At 56.4% G+C, this 15,511-nt stretch overlaps 1 protein-coding gene across 1 annotated transcript; it reads right to left on the minus strand.

Moving 5' to 3' along the window:
* Positions 1–300: 300 nt before the first annotated feature.
* On the minus strand, positions 301–7,138 carry GLUL (glutamate-ammonia ligase). Its single transcript, XM_059821961.1, has 7 exons — positions 7,109–7,138; positions 5,761–5,951; positions 4,329–4,490; positions 3,908–4,054; positions 3,337–3,464; positions 2,977–3,176; positions 301–1,995 (listed from the first exon to the last, which is right to left on the minus strand). The coding sequence occupies exons 2-7, from the start codon at positions 5,924–5,926 to the stop codon at positions 1,677–1,679; spliced, it is 1,122 nt and encodes a 373-aa protein (XP_059677944.1). The 5' UTR covers positions 5,927–5,951; positions 7,109–7,138; the 3' UTR covers positions 301–1,676.
* Positions 7,139–15,511: the final 8,373 nt, after the last annotated feature.

Consider the following 15,511-nt stretch of genomic DNA (forward strand, 5'->3'; position numbering starts at 1 on the left):
GCACAAACACCTGTGCTTACCCCATAACCCTCCCTATGGACACTCACAAACCCAGTCCCTTTCCCATACAGAGAGAACCCTACTCCAGTCACAGGTAGACCATCACCCACCAGAGAATCTATAGCCACCAACAAAACCCAATTTTCTGGGGAACACACATGGATTGCAAGACCCTCACCCCAAAAGTGAAAAGCCAAAACCTACCCACTATCAGGGTCAAATTCCCTTCAAACAGTGAAGGCAACATGCATACAAGAGAAGCTGCCAGGATGAATCACAGAAAGGAGGCAGAAGTCAGAATTAAGGTTTTGTTCTTTTTTTTCTTTTTTTATAAAAAAAAAACCTATGTCGGAAGAAGTCCAAATGCAACAGAATATAACTGGCACCATCTAAGATACCCAAGTGTAAAATCCTGGAACGTTTGAACCCCCCTGCATGAGCTGGGAGGTGCCAGGGCTGGCCGGGAGGGACGGGTGGCCTCTCCCTTCTCCTAGCCCCCATCACAGCAGGCAGCCTGACAGCCAGGACACAACAGTGACATCAACGGTCTCTGTAAAACCATTCAGTTTTAGAAACTAAGAACATTATGAAAAAAAAAAAATCTAAACCTTTTTTTTTCCTCCTTTATCAAAAGCCCTGCTTTAGTGACATGCTAGCCCTGCTGGAAAGGTAAAACACCCACAGCTCTGTCCAGAACACGGTTAAGTTGACCGGTCAACTCCTAGTTCGGGACACCTTCCTCCTGTTGATCTAACACGCTCATAAGCGCGTTGCAGCTGCTCGAGTTACAGTGATAAATGCTTCTGCGGGCTTCCCGGGTCTGGGAACCGCCTCCTGCAAACTCCACTCCTTGCTGAAACAAATCTCATCCAAGTCTCCTCCACCGAGCCCTCCAAGCACACCCTCAGTCCCGCCTGGAAGCCCTCCAACAGCAACCTCAGGAGCTCTGCCTGCTCTAGCTGGGCAAGTCATTGGAACATCATCTCTTTTTTTAAAAAAAAAAAACACTTTCATATATAATTTTTTTTGTTTTTATATTTAAATAGAAAAATACTACTTCACTCTGTGTTATGAACCAGAGACCAGTTGACTTCCAGTGACAGAACCAGAAGTTCTCCTCAACGCTCCTATGCTGAGCTCAATGCCAGAAGATTCCCAGAAACCTCAGAGTGGCCAGAGGGTGGAGATCTCCCCATCGCACCATACAGGCAGGAGTGCGCAGGGCTCCATCACAGCTCCCATCTTCCCTTCTCTGCAGAAGGGCACCAACCTTAGAGAACCATTAGCCTGCAGAGAGCCAGCAGTGGGGCTAACACCCCAAATTTGACTCTTGGGGGGAGTCAGCTATATTTTTAAGCTTTCCACTCGCTTACTGGCTTTTTCTGTGTGCAGTCTGTCCCTGGAAGCCACTGGATCCCATCAGATGTACACATGAATTAGACAAAAAATAAAAGTGGTTAAAAGTTCTCTAACACCCTCTCCTCCTCTTGTCTTCTGAAGAGTCAATGACAAACAGACATTGATAAAACTAAATTTGCCCTCCTCCCCACCTCAAGACAACAAGAGTTACTGAGACACAAAACGTGTTATCTTGTACCCTCGGGATTACATCTAGAAGGGAAGTTTAGGGGTGCGGGAAGTGCGGGGGGAAGGCGGTGTCTGTGGGCGCAGTCCGCTTAGTTCTTGTACTCAAAAGGCTCGTCTCCAGTTTCGTTGAGGAGACACGTGCGGACGAGGGCCTCTGTCACAGCATAAGGATCACAGTTGGCGGAGGGACGGCGGTCCTCAAAGTAGCCCTTCTTCTCGTGGCCCACGTTCCTGGGGATGCGGATGCTGGCACCGCGGTTGGCCACGCCAGCAGAGAACTCGTGGATGTTGGACGTCTCATGGAAACCTGTCAGGCGCCTGGCATTGTCCAGCCCCCCTTTGGGGTCGTAGGCACGGATGTGGTACTGGTGACGCTTGCTCAGCTTCTCGATGGCCTCTTCAATGTGCCTGCGAAGGGAGCAAGGAAGAGGGGAAGACACGGTGAGTGTCTGATGGGCAGTATGAGCTGAGCCACTCTTGACTGTTGCATCCAAGCAACAACAGGTTCATCACTGTCCCCAAGACCCTTCATGAAAAAGCCCATGCCCTACAACCCACTTTTCTGATCATCTCAACACAGGGCTTCCCTCCACTCCTACTTCTGACTCAGGCTGGTTCTTGGAAAAGGATACCCATGGCCAAATCCCACAGGGTCCCTTGGGAGTGCTGTGTGTGGGACACCACCAGTTTGACCCACAGCCAAATCCCACAGGCACATTACCATGGGGGAATCTGCTCTCAGAGGGCGTACTTCTTAACACAGAAGTTTCTATTTGGGAAGCTGACATGGTCAGCGGTTGGCTTATTATCTCAGGGCATCACTAAAATTAAGGCAAGAAAACGCAGCTGCCAGGAAGTATCCCTTCACAGACCTCCACCGTAACCCAGCAGTGCTGTAAGGTCCCTGCCTGCACATCAGTCCCATGTGGGAACTCAGGCTTTACATTTGCAGGATCTTCGTGTTTAAGAAAACATGGCATTTGCTTCCACAGCCTGGCCTAGACAGAAGCAAATGGTCTTTCTCTTTCATCATGGTTATAAAAAATAAAGGCCTATGCTGAGTTTATTTGTTTGTCTGTTTCCAGCACTGGCGGATCAAGAACTGGACAGCCTGTTGTGAATAGCTGCATCTTGGCCACCCCTACTTCTGTCAGCACTGATGGAGTGAAGGAGCTGTACTGCTGGCTGAATTCCCCACCCAGCACGAAAGATGGGAGTATATCATTGTACAAACCCCAAAAAATATATATCCAGAAGAAAGGCTCAAACATAATGCGAAGCACAAGTGATGTCTCCCACGTGGCAAAAGCTCTGCAAAAAGCTCACTGCCACAAGTCCAGCCTGCTGCCTAGCAAACAGATGCTACTGGCCCATCTCAAAAAAACTTACTTGAGCCCTCCATCTTCCCTCATGTTCTTGGTGCTGAAGTTGGTGTGACAGCCAGCACCGTTCCAGTTCCCAGGGATGGGTTTGGGATCAAAGGACACGATGACACCGAAGTCTTCGCACACCCGATGGAGGATGAAGCGTGCAATCCAGAGGTGATCCCCCATCTCAATCCCTTCGCATGGTCCCACCTGGAATTCCCACTACAAGGAGGAGGAGTCAACTGGCTCAGTGGTGCAGAGACACTCTCAGTGAAGCACTTCCCACCCCCTTACGCTCTGATCGTTGGTAGAACTACACAGCTCAGAGCAGGCAGGATTTTTCTGTACCATCTCATCCCCTGAGGTACCTCGAACAATTTACCTGGGCTGGCATCACTTCTGCATTGGTTCCTCCAATTTTCACACCAGCATAAAGGCACGCTCGGTAGTGGGCCTCCACAATGTCTCTGCCATAGGCTTTGTCTGCCCCTACACCGCAGTAGTACGGACCTGCAACAGCACAGGTGAACGTGAGTTTCCAGAAGGAAAAAAGCTCAAATGCAGTGAAGACAGAGCCCACGCAGGGAAGAACTCCCAAAGGCTCAGGAGGTGTGGGAAAGCCCCAAAATCTGTTTTTCATGGAAGCACTAGCAGAGCAGAGATGGAGAGCGAGTTCCTCTGATAGCCTGAGCTTGTGCTCTGTCACGCTGGGCATGAGTTTAAGTCACTTGCAGACTAACAACCTGAACACAAATTTGGATGCAGCCAATCACCACCTTTCCGTAACAATCTTAATTTCCCGAGTTAGTTTTAGCTAGTATCCTGCTTGCTATTGTCCACCTTCAGCTCTAGAAACACCTCGAATCTCTTGGCTCGCCTGAAGCTGTGTCACACGCCTTACAGTTCAAACGCGGACTCCTGCCTTGTTCCAGCGCAGACTCCCGAGAGGTTACCTTGGGGTCCAGGGAAGCCATTGGAAGGCCAGCCAAATGGATGTCCATCTGTCCCCAGAAGAGTGTACTCTTGCTCCATCCCAAACCAGGGGTGCTGGTTGGACACCATATCCATAATCCGCCTGCAGGTGTGTCGGAGATTTGAATCTAGAACAGAAAAGCAGCATGAGGCTTATTAGCATCTCCACCTCCATTCCCCTTTTCCACTTTATTTACAGTTTGAGTCCCAGGAGTGTTGGTGAAGAATCCCAGGACCAGCCCTCTCTCCACCACCAGCACTATTTTTTTTGTTTGCCTTTTACTTTCAGGGCAGGAATTATTTCCGTGCCATGCATGATGCTAAGGGTACAAACAGCATTTGGACAGGTCTCCCCTTCCCCTCCCCAGAAATGCCACCTCCACCACGAGAATGTCCATTCACCTGCAGACTGGCGGTTGTATTTGAAGACCTCACAGAGAACTAGTTTATTGGGATCCTTGCGAAAAGGGTCCCGAAACATAGCAGCAGGTCGCAGGTACATGTCACTGTTGGAGCCTTCAGCCTGGAAGGTGCTAGAGCCATCGAAATTCCACTCGGGGAGATCTGGAGCGGAGAGAGGAACAAGCCACGGTGACCCAGGGTCCTGGGTCACCAGGAGAATGGGCTCCCTGCCACCCTCCAGTATTACAGAGGTGAAGATGCTTATAGAGAACAGACCTACAATGGGTTTAATCCCAGCTCAGCTGATTTTGTTCCAAATGGGGGAAGCAAAACCAAAAAAAAACCCAAAACAAGCAGAAAACAGGGGAGTGCAATTCCCCAACCACCCTGGGAAACACGAGGAGCTGGGCTGCCGGCCAAGACCAAGCGAACTGAGCGGCACTGAGGACGTTTCCCATGTTGCAACAACCACCAAGATGAGCGGAGCGCCCAGTCTCCTCGCAGGGGTGGCTAGGCAAGATGGGAGAGGGCAGAGCATGAGATATCTTCAAGCTGTAGGAATGAGGGGAGCCATAAAATACCTTCACTGCTGTGGCATGGCCCAGAGAAGGTGGGAAAGCAAATCACATACAGGTGGAGTCTCATATGGAGGAGGAGTATGGCCAGCCGGGCCCCCTTGCCCACCCCTCCTGGCTGCACACTGCCCTCCAGGTCAAAGCACAGCAGGAGCAGCAGTGAACTCCACCCGGGCAACGTTATCTCCTCCATGTCCTGGGGGGAAAGTGGGAGGATGGGAAGCACAAAAATTTCAAAGGAGCTGTGCCAACCACTCCCTTAGAGGGAAAAGGGGAAAGGAGAGGAAAAAGGAAAAAAAAAAAAGAAAAAAAGAGATAATTCTGCTCAGTCACACACAGTGTTTTCATTTCATAACTGTCTCCAGCCAGCACCATGGCAACCTGGGGAAAATCCTAATGCTATTATTGTGTAAGCTGGGACTGTTTGTTCTGAGGGACACAAGCTCTTAATTACACCGGATAGCTCCATTCTTTCCCCTCCACTTTCTTCTGCCAAACTACTTCCGGCCAAACCGAGTACTTGAGAGTCAATGGGCCGCCGAGCCCCTGCCAACAGCCCCCAGCCCCTGCCAACAGCCCCCAGCCCCTGCCAACAGCCCCCTCCGCAGCAGGGGCAGCGCCAGGGGCTGGTTCCCAACCCCAGGCATCTCACTGAAACTCCGCATCTGGAGAGCTGGGAACATCCCCCCCCCCCCGGGATATCTGGGGAAGGGGGTAACTGGGAGGGGGTGAGGAGCAGCATCTTCCCCAAATCCCTCTGCCATGAAAAGGAAGAAACGGCATCCCTTCCCCGGAGCCATGCCCGGCTGCTTCCTCCACCTGGCGAGGGGCTGTGAATCCTGGTCCTGCCCTCTCACCTTCAAGGCTCTTGGGCTCGTGGTCCAGCGTGCGGGTTTTGCAGCGGAGGTGCTCTCCCGTCCCATCGATCCAGATGTACATGGCCTGGACCTTCTCCCCCTGTGGCAGCTTCATGTACATGTGCTTGATGGCTTTGCTCAGGTGGGAGCTCGCCGAGGTGGCCATGGCTGCAGACCGGACGAGGGGGTTCCTGCAGGGAGGATACAAAAACCAACCCCAACCGTTAGCCCTTCCTTGCACTCCCAGATTTTTCAGCTGGGGAGGAGCATGAGACAGCTTGGTCTTGGGGCTGGCTGCCATCTCCAGCTGTCCCATCCCGTTCTGCAGGCAGAAAGCACAGCAGCTCTGGCAGATGCAGGCAGCTAGGAGAGCCCTGCTCCAGAAGCAACGCCTTCAAAGCATCCCATGAATACCCAAACTCCTGCCCACATCCTGCCAATAAACTAGGTCCTATCCACCAAGCAACAGCCTTCAAAAGTGCTCCTCAGCCCCGCGTGAACTTTTCACCCCCCCACTCACCACTCCTCCAGAGCAAGGCACAAGGAAAGCTTAGCTGGGGCTTTCTTAATATACTTGTCTCAGCGAGGAGAGCTTGCCAGCCCAGCTGCCTCCTCACACCAGCCCGTCTGAAGTTATACAAGCGCCGTCTAGGGCAGGAAGCAACGCAAAAGCGAGCAACAGGCAGAGAAGCAACCCCCCCCCCCCCCCCCCGCAAGCAGGCAGCAGCCTCCAGGCAGCCACGGGGAGGCTGCCGGGGCTCTGCTCCCCGGCTGGGACCTGCAGCACCCCGGCCGAGCCCCCGCAGCCTGGAGCCGGCCCGCCACGGACAGCCGGCCCACGTGCGGCAGCACCACGGCAGCCGCGGGCCACGCGTGTCTGCGGGAGCGGGGAACCGCCACCCATTTGGAAATGGGAAGCGACTCGGGAAGTCACTCCAACACCCGACCCCTCTCTGCAGGGAGGCTGGGGCTGCCCCGAGCAGACCTCCCCAGCCCACCCCGCTATGGCGGGGCTCCGCTGGCCCCGGGGGGGCCCCCCGGGCCCCGCTCCACGGCGAGAGGCGCCACCCGCGCGTGCATCTCCTGGCAGGGAGGGAGGCACGCGTGTTTAAGCAAGCGGCGAAAGAGCCTTGGGAAGAAAAAAACTGCAAAAAGCAGCTGTTTTCAAGGGACAACTCCAGCCGCCCGCCCGCCCCCCCAAAACCAAAAATAAAGCGAAGCAGGAACTCTCCCCCGGAAGGTCTGTCCGCCGGCTGCCAGCAGCCGCCCCCCGCCCCGAGGGGCTGCGGCGGGGAAGGCGCGGGTGGTGGCGGGCGCGGGCCCCCCCCGTCCCCCGCGGGGCCATTACCTGGGCTCGGCGGTGGCGGCTGCGGGCGGGCGCGGGGCTCCCACGCTCGGCTCCCGGGGCCGCGCCCGCCGCCGCTTTATGGCGCCGCAGCGCCGGCCCCGCCGCACTGATTGGGCAGCGGCTGGCGGGCCGGGGGCAGGGCCGGGCCGGGGGCAGGGCCGGGCCGGGGGCAGGACGGGGCCGGGGGCAGGACGGGGGGGCCGCCGCCCCGCCTCCTCCACCTCCTCCGGCAGGAGCGGCGGCACGGCGGCCGGAATGCCCCTGCCCCCCGTCGCGGGGAAAGGCGGGGGGAAGTCCCCCGCTTCTCCCGAAAGCTGAGGGAAGGGGGGGCCGGGGGTTTTGGGTCCATTTTGCAACCCCCCCACCCCACCCCAGCCCGACAAAAACAACCCCTCATCTCGCATAGTTCTGGGCAAGCGGCGGCGGGAGCAGATCCAGGGCTCTCCGCGGCGTTTACATTAGCGGCTGCCTTTGCATAACTCACAGGGATGGAAATCAGCCGCCCTGGGTAAACAAGGCAGCGGGGGAAGCGAGGGAGGAGCTGGAGCCCCCCCCAAGCCCTGGGCCCAGGCCCTGGCTCGGTGCACATGTTTGGGGCTGGGGGAACCGGCCATGCCTGCTCAACACCCCGCTTTGCCCCGTGCAGCAGGCAACAGCCTCCAGCACCTGGATTTGCAGCCAAGACCCTCGCTGCAGGGCACAGGACCGGTCACTGTCACGCGAGGAAGGAGAAATCCAGCCCCACCATGGGTGCGGGAGCACCCGCTTCAGAGGCAGATGGGTGGCAAGGGGCACCCAGCGAACTGCAGGCACTGCCCAGTATTTTTCCACCCCAGCAGCTCTCTCGCTGTCCCATCCCCGCTCCTGCTCAGCCCTCTGCACCTCCCAGCCCGGACCCGAGGGGAGGGAGAGCGATGCCAGCGCTAGCAGAAAGCGCTGCCGCCTGTGCGCACACGCCTGCGTGCACACGCAGGTTGCAGGGCAAGCACACGTCGCCCACACGCCTGCCTCGGGGTGAGAGGATCCTGAGCTGCCCCATGCTGACCTCGGGGAGGTGGCACCAAAATTGCTATCCCTCCAGAAGCTGGACCCTCCTGACCATCACAGCCACCCTACCAGACCTGGTCCACCAAGCCCAGGTACCCATTTGCCTTTCACCAGCACTAAAAAAAAAAATCTTAAGACACAGCCTCTGGATCCTCCTGGATCCTCAGCCAGGAGGAGGTGGAAGTGCTGGCTGAGGCCTCGCCTTGATTTATTGCCCATCTCAAGAGCTGGTTGTCCCCCCTGGGGACAAGCCAGCTCATTCTTTACCACCACCTTGCAGCAGCCACAAGTGTGTGTGTTAATCCCCTGAGGCTTAGTCCAGGACTAAGGTGAAATTCAGGTGCTTTTCATCTCCTCCAATTGCTTGGGCAAGGCAAAGCCCCCAAGCTTTGCAACAGAAACTGCACTACCCCCCTTCCTGCACCCTATGTATAGAGCAAAGGTTTCAACACAGAAACGAATGCTGTGTTTTAGCCATAGAAATTAGCTCAGGATCTCATATTCAGACCAAGTTCAGCTGTGGTCACCTGAATGCAGCCACCTGAATCTTAACGGCTCAGCTGAAGAAAAAGGAGGCAGAAGCTGGTGGCGAGACCCAGTCAGGCCAGGAGAGACCCAAAATAACTCCCATAAAGGGGACCTGTCAAGCCACGGGCAACGTAAAGCCCTGCCCAACCCTTTTCCCTAGGTTTGCAGAGAGGGTTTTTTTAATCGGGACACTGACAGCTCCACATTCTTGGAAATGTGCTTGCTACCTGCAAATTTCCCAGAAACTTTGGCCACCAGAGGTGGCTGCAAACAAGGCCAGGGTGGAAGCCACTGCGGCGTGTGGGGTGACCCTCCTGCCATCCCAGCCTCGGGGCCGGGCAGCTCCTCTTTTCACCCGCTGAGCTCCAGGCAGCCCCGAAGGGAAGCGGGGAGCAAAGGCAGCTTGCAATGTCAACATCTCCTCTCCATCGATAACTACATGCCGGCTAGCAAACCCCTGCCTGAGAGAGACCCCCAGCGTGGGCAAGGCTTTCATGGCCGGGGTGGGAGGATGTCGCTCCCTGCCCCGGGGGAGGGTTGCTGGCAGTCCCGTGCCCATGCCCTCGCCCTGCACAACATGTTTACGAGCCAGCGGAGAAGAGCCGGGCGCCGCAGCCGCGGGGCCAGCGCCCTCTCCCGGGAAGCCGGCGGGGGGAGCAGCATCCCTTTGCCGTCTCGCCCGGCTCACGGCAACTTGTTTACCGCCTGCCTTCCCCTCCTCCCCTCGCGGGCTGCCGGGGTTTTTTTGGGAAACAGGCTCAGCCTGTGCCTTCGCCCAGCTGCGTGCTCCAGTGACCCTTATTGTCGCCAGCGTTCAACGAGACAAAAACCTCATCGGGGAGCTGGGGAAGGCACGGTGCCAACAGGTGACACCTCCCAGGAGTGGATTTAAATCAGCCTTCAAAGGGCCCCCGCTCTAAATGCGCAGCGAGCCTGCCAGAGACAATGGGCCGCTCCAGGGGCGAGTCCCAACTGGCACATGTTTTTCTTTCTTCCTCCTATTAATCCGTGGGAACACCTTTATTCGCCTGCCCCGGCACTTCCCTCCGGCGTGGTTTATATCCTGCGAGAATTGCCAGGGTTGGAAAGCGCCTGGTGAGCTGGGAGGGTCGGTCAGGGCTGGGCTTTGCAGCCTTCTGCCTCCAAGGCAGCGATGCAAACCGGGCAGGGACAGCACGCAGCGAGGTCCTCGGTCTCTCCAGGAGAGGTCTGGGGACCAGGATGGTCGAGTCTCTCCTGGTTAGCATGAGACGCGCCCGCTCTTATGCGTGCCCAGCCCGTTACCACACTGGCATCTCTTTTTCTGACCCCGGCCAGGAGCCAAGCAGCAGCAAGGCGCCATGGCTTCCCTCCCCACCATGCCTTGCTGGGGCTGCTGTGACCCATCCCTGTCCTCATGTCCCCTTCATCCCTGTCCTCATGACCCCAACTGCCCTGTGCAGTTTGCTCTTGCCACAGGGGCCTTGCACCCCTGCCTGGCTGCTGGGACCCCCTGAAAGTGCAGGCTCATGAATTTGGGCATGCCTTAAAATGCAGAAATGTCACACCACAGGGAGGGGAAAAAAAAAAGGGGAGTGGAATTCAAGGGTTAAAAAGGCAGGTTATGAAACTTCTCTGTGGCTCAGGCCCTGGGGCAGGTGACCGCTGGCTTTGCTCCTGCAGTGCTGGGACTCTTTCCCAGCTCCTGGGGCCATCTCGAAGGGTGGCCCCTCACTGCGGATCTTGCAGCCGGAGAGCTGGCCACCCCCAGGATCTCAGCCCCAGCAGGGTGCAGACGTGGTTCACCAGGCCCAGGTACCCATTTGCCTTTTACCAGCACTAAAAAAAAATTCTTAAATAGAAATTAATGATTTCTTTTTTAAACAGAGATACCACAGAGGGAGGAGGAATGGTCCATTTTGTTGTGACCGGTTAGATCCTAGCAGGAGGCCTGACGCACTCAAAATGCCCCAGCCTCCAGCAATGGCACAGCTGGGAGGGAGGAGGGACGAGCATCTCTCCTCTCCCGGTGCCCAACGTTCCCAAATTCAGATACACCATTTTTAGACCCATCTAGGAAAACGCTTTGGGCTGCGAGGTCCTGCGTAAGGAACTGAAACGCACCCGAGTGCGACCAGGCATGGGCTGGATGTCCTGATGGTGCAGCACCTCCATCTCTGCCCACCGCCGGGCACAGCTGCCTCTGCTTGGACCCACCACACTGTGCCCACTGCCACTGGGACCTGGGCTCCGGAGGGACTCACGGGGCTGGAGGAACTGGAGACACAGCCCCTTTTACTCATGATTAGCAAGGGCTGGGAAAATGGACCTAACGCCTTAGCGAGACGAGCAAGCGCTTAACGAATGAGTTGCCCTGGTAAGACTTGAGCAGCAGTCACCAACTGAGGACAGGGAGCCCGCCGCGGGGCGGGGGACGCCGGGGGGACTGACCTTGTGCAAGCTGCGGTGGCCGACCGGTCTCCCCTGGAGCGCTGGGGGAGGCTGATGAAACCCCCCAAGGCAGGGAGGCGGTAGCTGCTCGCCCGATAAGTGAGCAAACATTGCACGCTCCGCAGCAGGCCCATGCTCCCTTTGAAGATGCTGCCAGGGTCAAGGGTAGCCGAGGGCTGGTGACCAGAGGGCTTTCGGAGGCAGAGCAGATTACCTGGGCTGCACAGAAGGGCAATTTAGGAAAGCACATTAATACATAAAAACGTGCGGAGGCGCACGCAAAGAAAAAAAGCTCCCTCCCCATGCAGCTCGGCTGCAATACCCACCCGTGACGCATTTAGAGGAAGAGGGGCCTTGGGAACACAGCAGCCAGGAAAGCCTTAAGCAAGCCCCCCCCTCCCGGTTGCTTGCACCTCCCTCTCCACCCCTTTCTCAGCCACGCCGGTGCCAGTCGCCGTGCCCGATGCCCACCTTGCCACCCCTCGCAGGAAACCGTGGCATTGCTTCTTCCCCCAGCAGCCCCCTTCCCCGGCTCCCCCCGGGGAGGGCTCTTCTCAGAAGGGGCATCGCCGCTGCCAGCTCCGGGCCGGTCGGGCAGCAACCCCGGCGGGCAGCACCTACCTCTCGCCGGCTCTGCCTCCGCGCGTGCAGACCTTGCACAGAGGCCAAGCGTCTTCAGCGAGCAGGGGCCGCCGCCGAGAAGCACGTGCTCGCCTTCAAAAGCAACCGGGAGAAGCTGGAAGATGAGAACGTCAGGGGCAGGCGGGATTTGAGACCTCGAAATTGCTTGGCTCGGTTCGCTCTGTATAAGGGTGGAGAATATCCCAGGGAGCGCTCAGCGCATGCCTTTCCCTGCAGTTGGAAATTGGTCACAGTGTGCATTGGCAGGGTTGGGTTTTTTTTTTTTTTTTGTCTTTTTTTTTTTTATTAGCAATGTTCATGCTGCTAAATGCACTCCCAGCTAGGTCAGGGCCATGTTAGCTGTGGCTGGCAGATTAATTTCAGCTTAATACACTCCGCAGCTCCGTAAGTGAGAGTGCAGAAATACTCAGTGTGCTGCCCAAGTGGATTCAGTGGTAGGATCCAGGCCCAACGTTGTAAATTATAAAAGGTAACTAGCAAAGTGCTGTTGGACGTGTCCCCTCCCTACGGCTGAATTAGGTCCCCGTCCTGTCACAGTACATGCTTAACCTGGACTGGTGAAGTCAACAGACCCAGCTACACGTATAAGGTTACACGAGAGATTTCACGTGAGCTGGAGAAGAGGCGAGCAAACGCAGAGCTTGCTGCAGGGGCTGTCAGGTGTAACGGGTCAGAGCCCAGCCTTCACCGTAAATCCCAAGCAAGGAAACTAAAGACAGATGGCAATAGGCTCAAAAATACTTCTAATTAATGTAAGGAAATACCAGAGATGTCCTCGCTGAGTAAACAAGTCTTACGCACCCAGGAGACTGAGCATGAAAATCACATTTAAAAAAAAAATAATCCTAATATAGTCAAGAAAGGAATGAATATTTACAGCTGAACTGCCATACCTGAGACCTCAGACAATTCCAGTTTTAAGATGCTATGGGCCCAAAAGGATCAAACCCGTTGCTGACGCAGTCTTTGAGGTGTCCTAAACTATTTATATGAGAACAGGCTGGGGCTGTATGGGGGAAAAAAAGCCAGTCTTGCCCCACAAGCTCACTCTGGGCATATGACACTTGTGCTAGAGGGAGAGCAGGTTTGTGCAGCAAGGTTCTTGCACTGCTCCCTCGTGCTGGAGTTTCCCAGTTTGCAGGGGCTGCGGACCATCACCTGAGACCAAAAGCAATGCCGAGGTGTTCGGGGTTGCCGTGGGTCGGTGGTACCGACCGCAGCTGTGGGGGAAACAACCCCCACCCTCCCCGCGGCACCGAAAGGGGCAGGTTGGGCTGCGAGCGGCCAGCGACCGCAGGCATCGAGGCTGACCCTGCGGTCAGGCAGCCTTGGACTTCGCTGCCGCGGCGAGCCATGCCAGTTTATGTTGGGCAAGGATAAGAAACCCAGCCCCGTCCCCTCTGCCACCTGGGAGCGGGAGGCTCTGCCGCTGGTGGAGGTGGCCTCAGGTCTGCCAAGGGTGGGCTGCTCCCCATGCCGGGGGGACGGAGGACGCGGGTAATTTGGGCTCGGACAGAGGGGGAGCGAAGCCCTTCTGACGTGTTTGGTGTTGCAACCCTGCTCTTATCTTTGTACAAAGAGTCCGGCCACTCTGCGCTCCTCTCCGAGCCCCCTTCTAAATCTGGACTGTGCTCAAGCGTCCATCTATTTTTTTTAAGCCTTTTTTTTTTTTTCTTCTTAATAGCCACACAGCTCGTGTGAGCTTCTTTTGCAGGGAGCCATTGCGGCAAGACAAACAGGGCAGATGTGCCCGTGCACACACCGAGCAAACCCCGGGGAGCTGCAGCCGGGCTGAGCGGGGCTTCGTCCTGCCAGACCTCTTGGGGTCTCCTCTTGGGGAGAGACTGCATGGAAATGGCCCCGTGCATTCCCACAGGAACCGTGTTGACCTGTTCCTGCTCACAGCCTTGGTCCTTTCCTGGCAGAATCCGGCACAGTCCCGCTGAGGTCAGCCCAGAGCTGGACGGGCACCAGCGGAGCTACACCAGCCTCTGAGGAGCTCACTGGGCATCTGCTCAGTTTCTAACTGGAAAATACATTTTTTTGATAGTTGCATCCTTTCCCCAAGGGCTTTTGAATCTTTCATATGTGAGACAGCCACCACGCCAGCTCATCCCTACGCCCTCTCCTCTTGTCTCTTGGGCTTAGCAGCACAAATCCTTATGATTTTGTGATCGGAGCTGCTCGTGCCCAGGGTCTCCCGTAACTCCTTCCGGCAGCTCTGCCTGGCACCACTAGAATAAGCAGATATTTTGTGGCTCATGGCTCTGTTGTCACCACGAGGACGCGCATCCCACGTGCACCACGAGGACGCACACACCACCCACCGCTGTTCAAAGCAACAGTTCCAAGCATTTGAATTAATGCAGTGTCGCCGGTGCTTTGCAGCGTGGCGGGACGTGACCTCCCCAGGGCACACGTGTGTGCACGGGCAGTTCAGGCATGATCTCTAACATGCTTTCATGAGTCTGTCATGTCCCTTCTGGCCTGGTACCGCACAACAGCTATCCTCTTTGCACAGGGCAGCGCAGTGATGTGCAAAGAAATGAGCTCACTCGCTTGGGGTGACGGAGGAAGCCGGTGCCAGCAGCCCAGGACTGTCACCCTGGGGTCCCCAGCACCAGTCCCACAATTAACTGGGAGTTGTCCCTGTACTAATTGCGGCTGTGGAGTCAGGAGGCAGGGGCTAGACGCAGAGCCCTGTTGCTGCTGGGGACAGCTTCGCATTTCTGATTTGACAGCGCCACCTCGTGAGGTGGCCCCGCTCCTGGGGACACTGTGGGGTGCAGCAGCCGTCCTGCCCCACGGCTGCCCACACCCGCTCTGCACAGAGGTGGCTCCGGGGAGGCTGCACACCCTTACGTGTGTTTTAACCTGTTGCGCAGGTGACGGTTATAGGGACTGCAGCCGTAGCGACAGAAGGGGACGTGAGACTCAACATAACGCAACTGCGTTTGGTTAACGGCCAGACTGAGAAAGCTCAGGGCTTCTTAGAAACAGAAGGTTGGCAGAGTCCGTCCTGCAGCCCCCCCTCAGGCAAGCACAGAAGAGATGTCCGGTGCAGGAGAGGCCACAAAACCCTTCCCACGCCCACCGACAGCACAGAGCTACAGACAAGCATACCCACTTCCCTGCTACAAGGCACATCAGAGACCCCAGGCACGACGGTGCCCAAAACCTGGAGGGCACTAGCAGCCCTGCCAGGTCTGACACCACGGCGGATTCCCCAGCCTGGGGGATCAAATACCCACCTTGGGAGCAGAGTCCACCTCCTGCCAGGGAAACAGGTCAGTGCTACCGCAAAAGAGTTGTATTTCCTTCTTTCTTTCTCCTCTTCCCACTGGAGGATCTCCAAGGTTGGGTCTCAGTCCCAAATCTGATGAAGCAGGACAGCTAATAAGGAATGTGGGGTTGCTCCATCTGGAGCAGACATAGCAGGGTCTCCTGTGAAATTTCCGTTACCACCTGAGCAGACGTGCTGACAGCAACCACGCACGGTACTGAGGTGCTACCAAGAACCTGGTTTGAAGGCAAGAAGTTTGCCCAAGTGGGGAGAGAGGATGGGTTTCACTTCAGGACTGCCCAAGTGCGTTTGCAGGGCTGGTGATTAGAAAAGTGACATTTCCCTGAAGGACAGCAAAGAGGGAGGTGCTGAGAGCCGTGCGGTCCCCAAGAGCCCTATGGCTCCTGAAGACCCACCAGACGTGTGTCATAAGCAGTGTGGCACTCTAGAACACATCCCTGGAACACAGCAGT

This window comes from Gavia stellata, chromosome 10, assembly GCF_030936135.1.
Source record: "Gavia stellata isolate bGavSte3 chromosome 10, bGavSte3.hap2, whole genome shotgun sequence".
In the NCBI taxonomy this organism is placed as follows: domain Eukaryota; kingdom Metazoa; phylum Chordata; class Aves; order Gaviiformes; family Gaviidae; genus Gavia; species Gavia stellata.

Excerpts from the sequence above, each read along its gene's own strand:
- GLUL (XM_059821961.1), bottom strand. The coding sequence starts at position 5,926 with ATGGCCACCTCGGCGAGCTCCCACCTGAGCAAAGCCATCAAGCACATG. Across the intron at positions 4,491-5,760 it reads CGAGCCCAAGAGCCTTGAAG|ATCTCCCCGAGTGGAATTTC; the intron begins GTGAGAGGGCAG and ends TCTCCGCTCCAG. Across the intron at positions 4,055-4,328 it reads ATACAACCGCCAGTCTGCAG|ATTCAAATCTCCGACACACC; the intron begins GTGAATGGACAT and ends TTTCTGTTCTAG.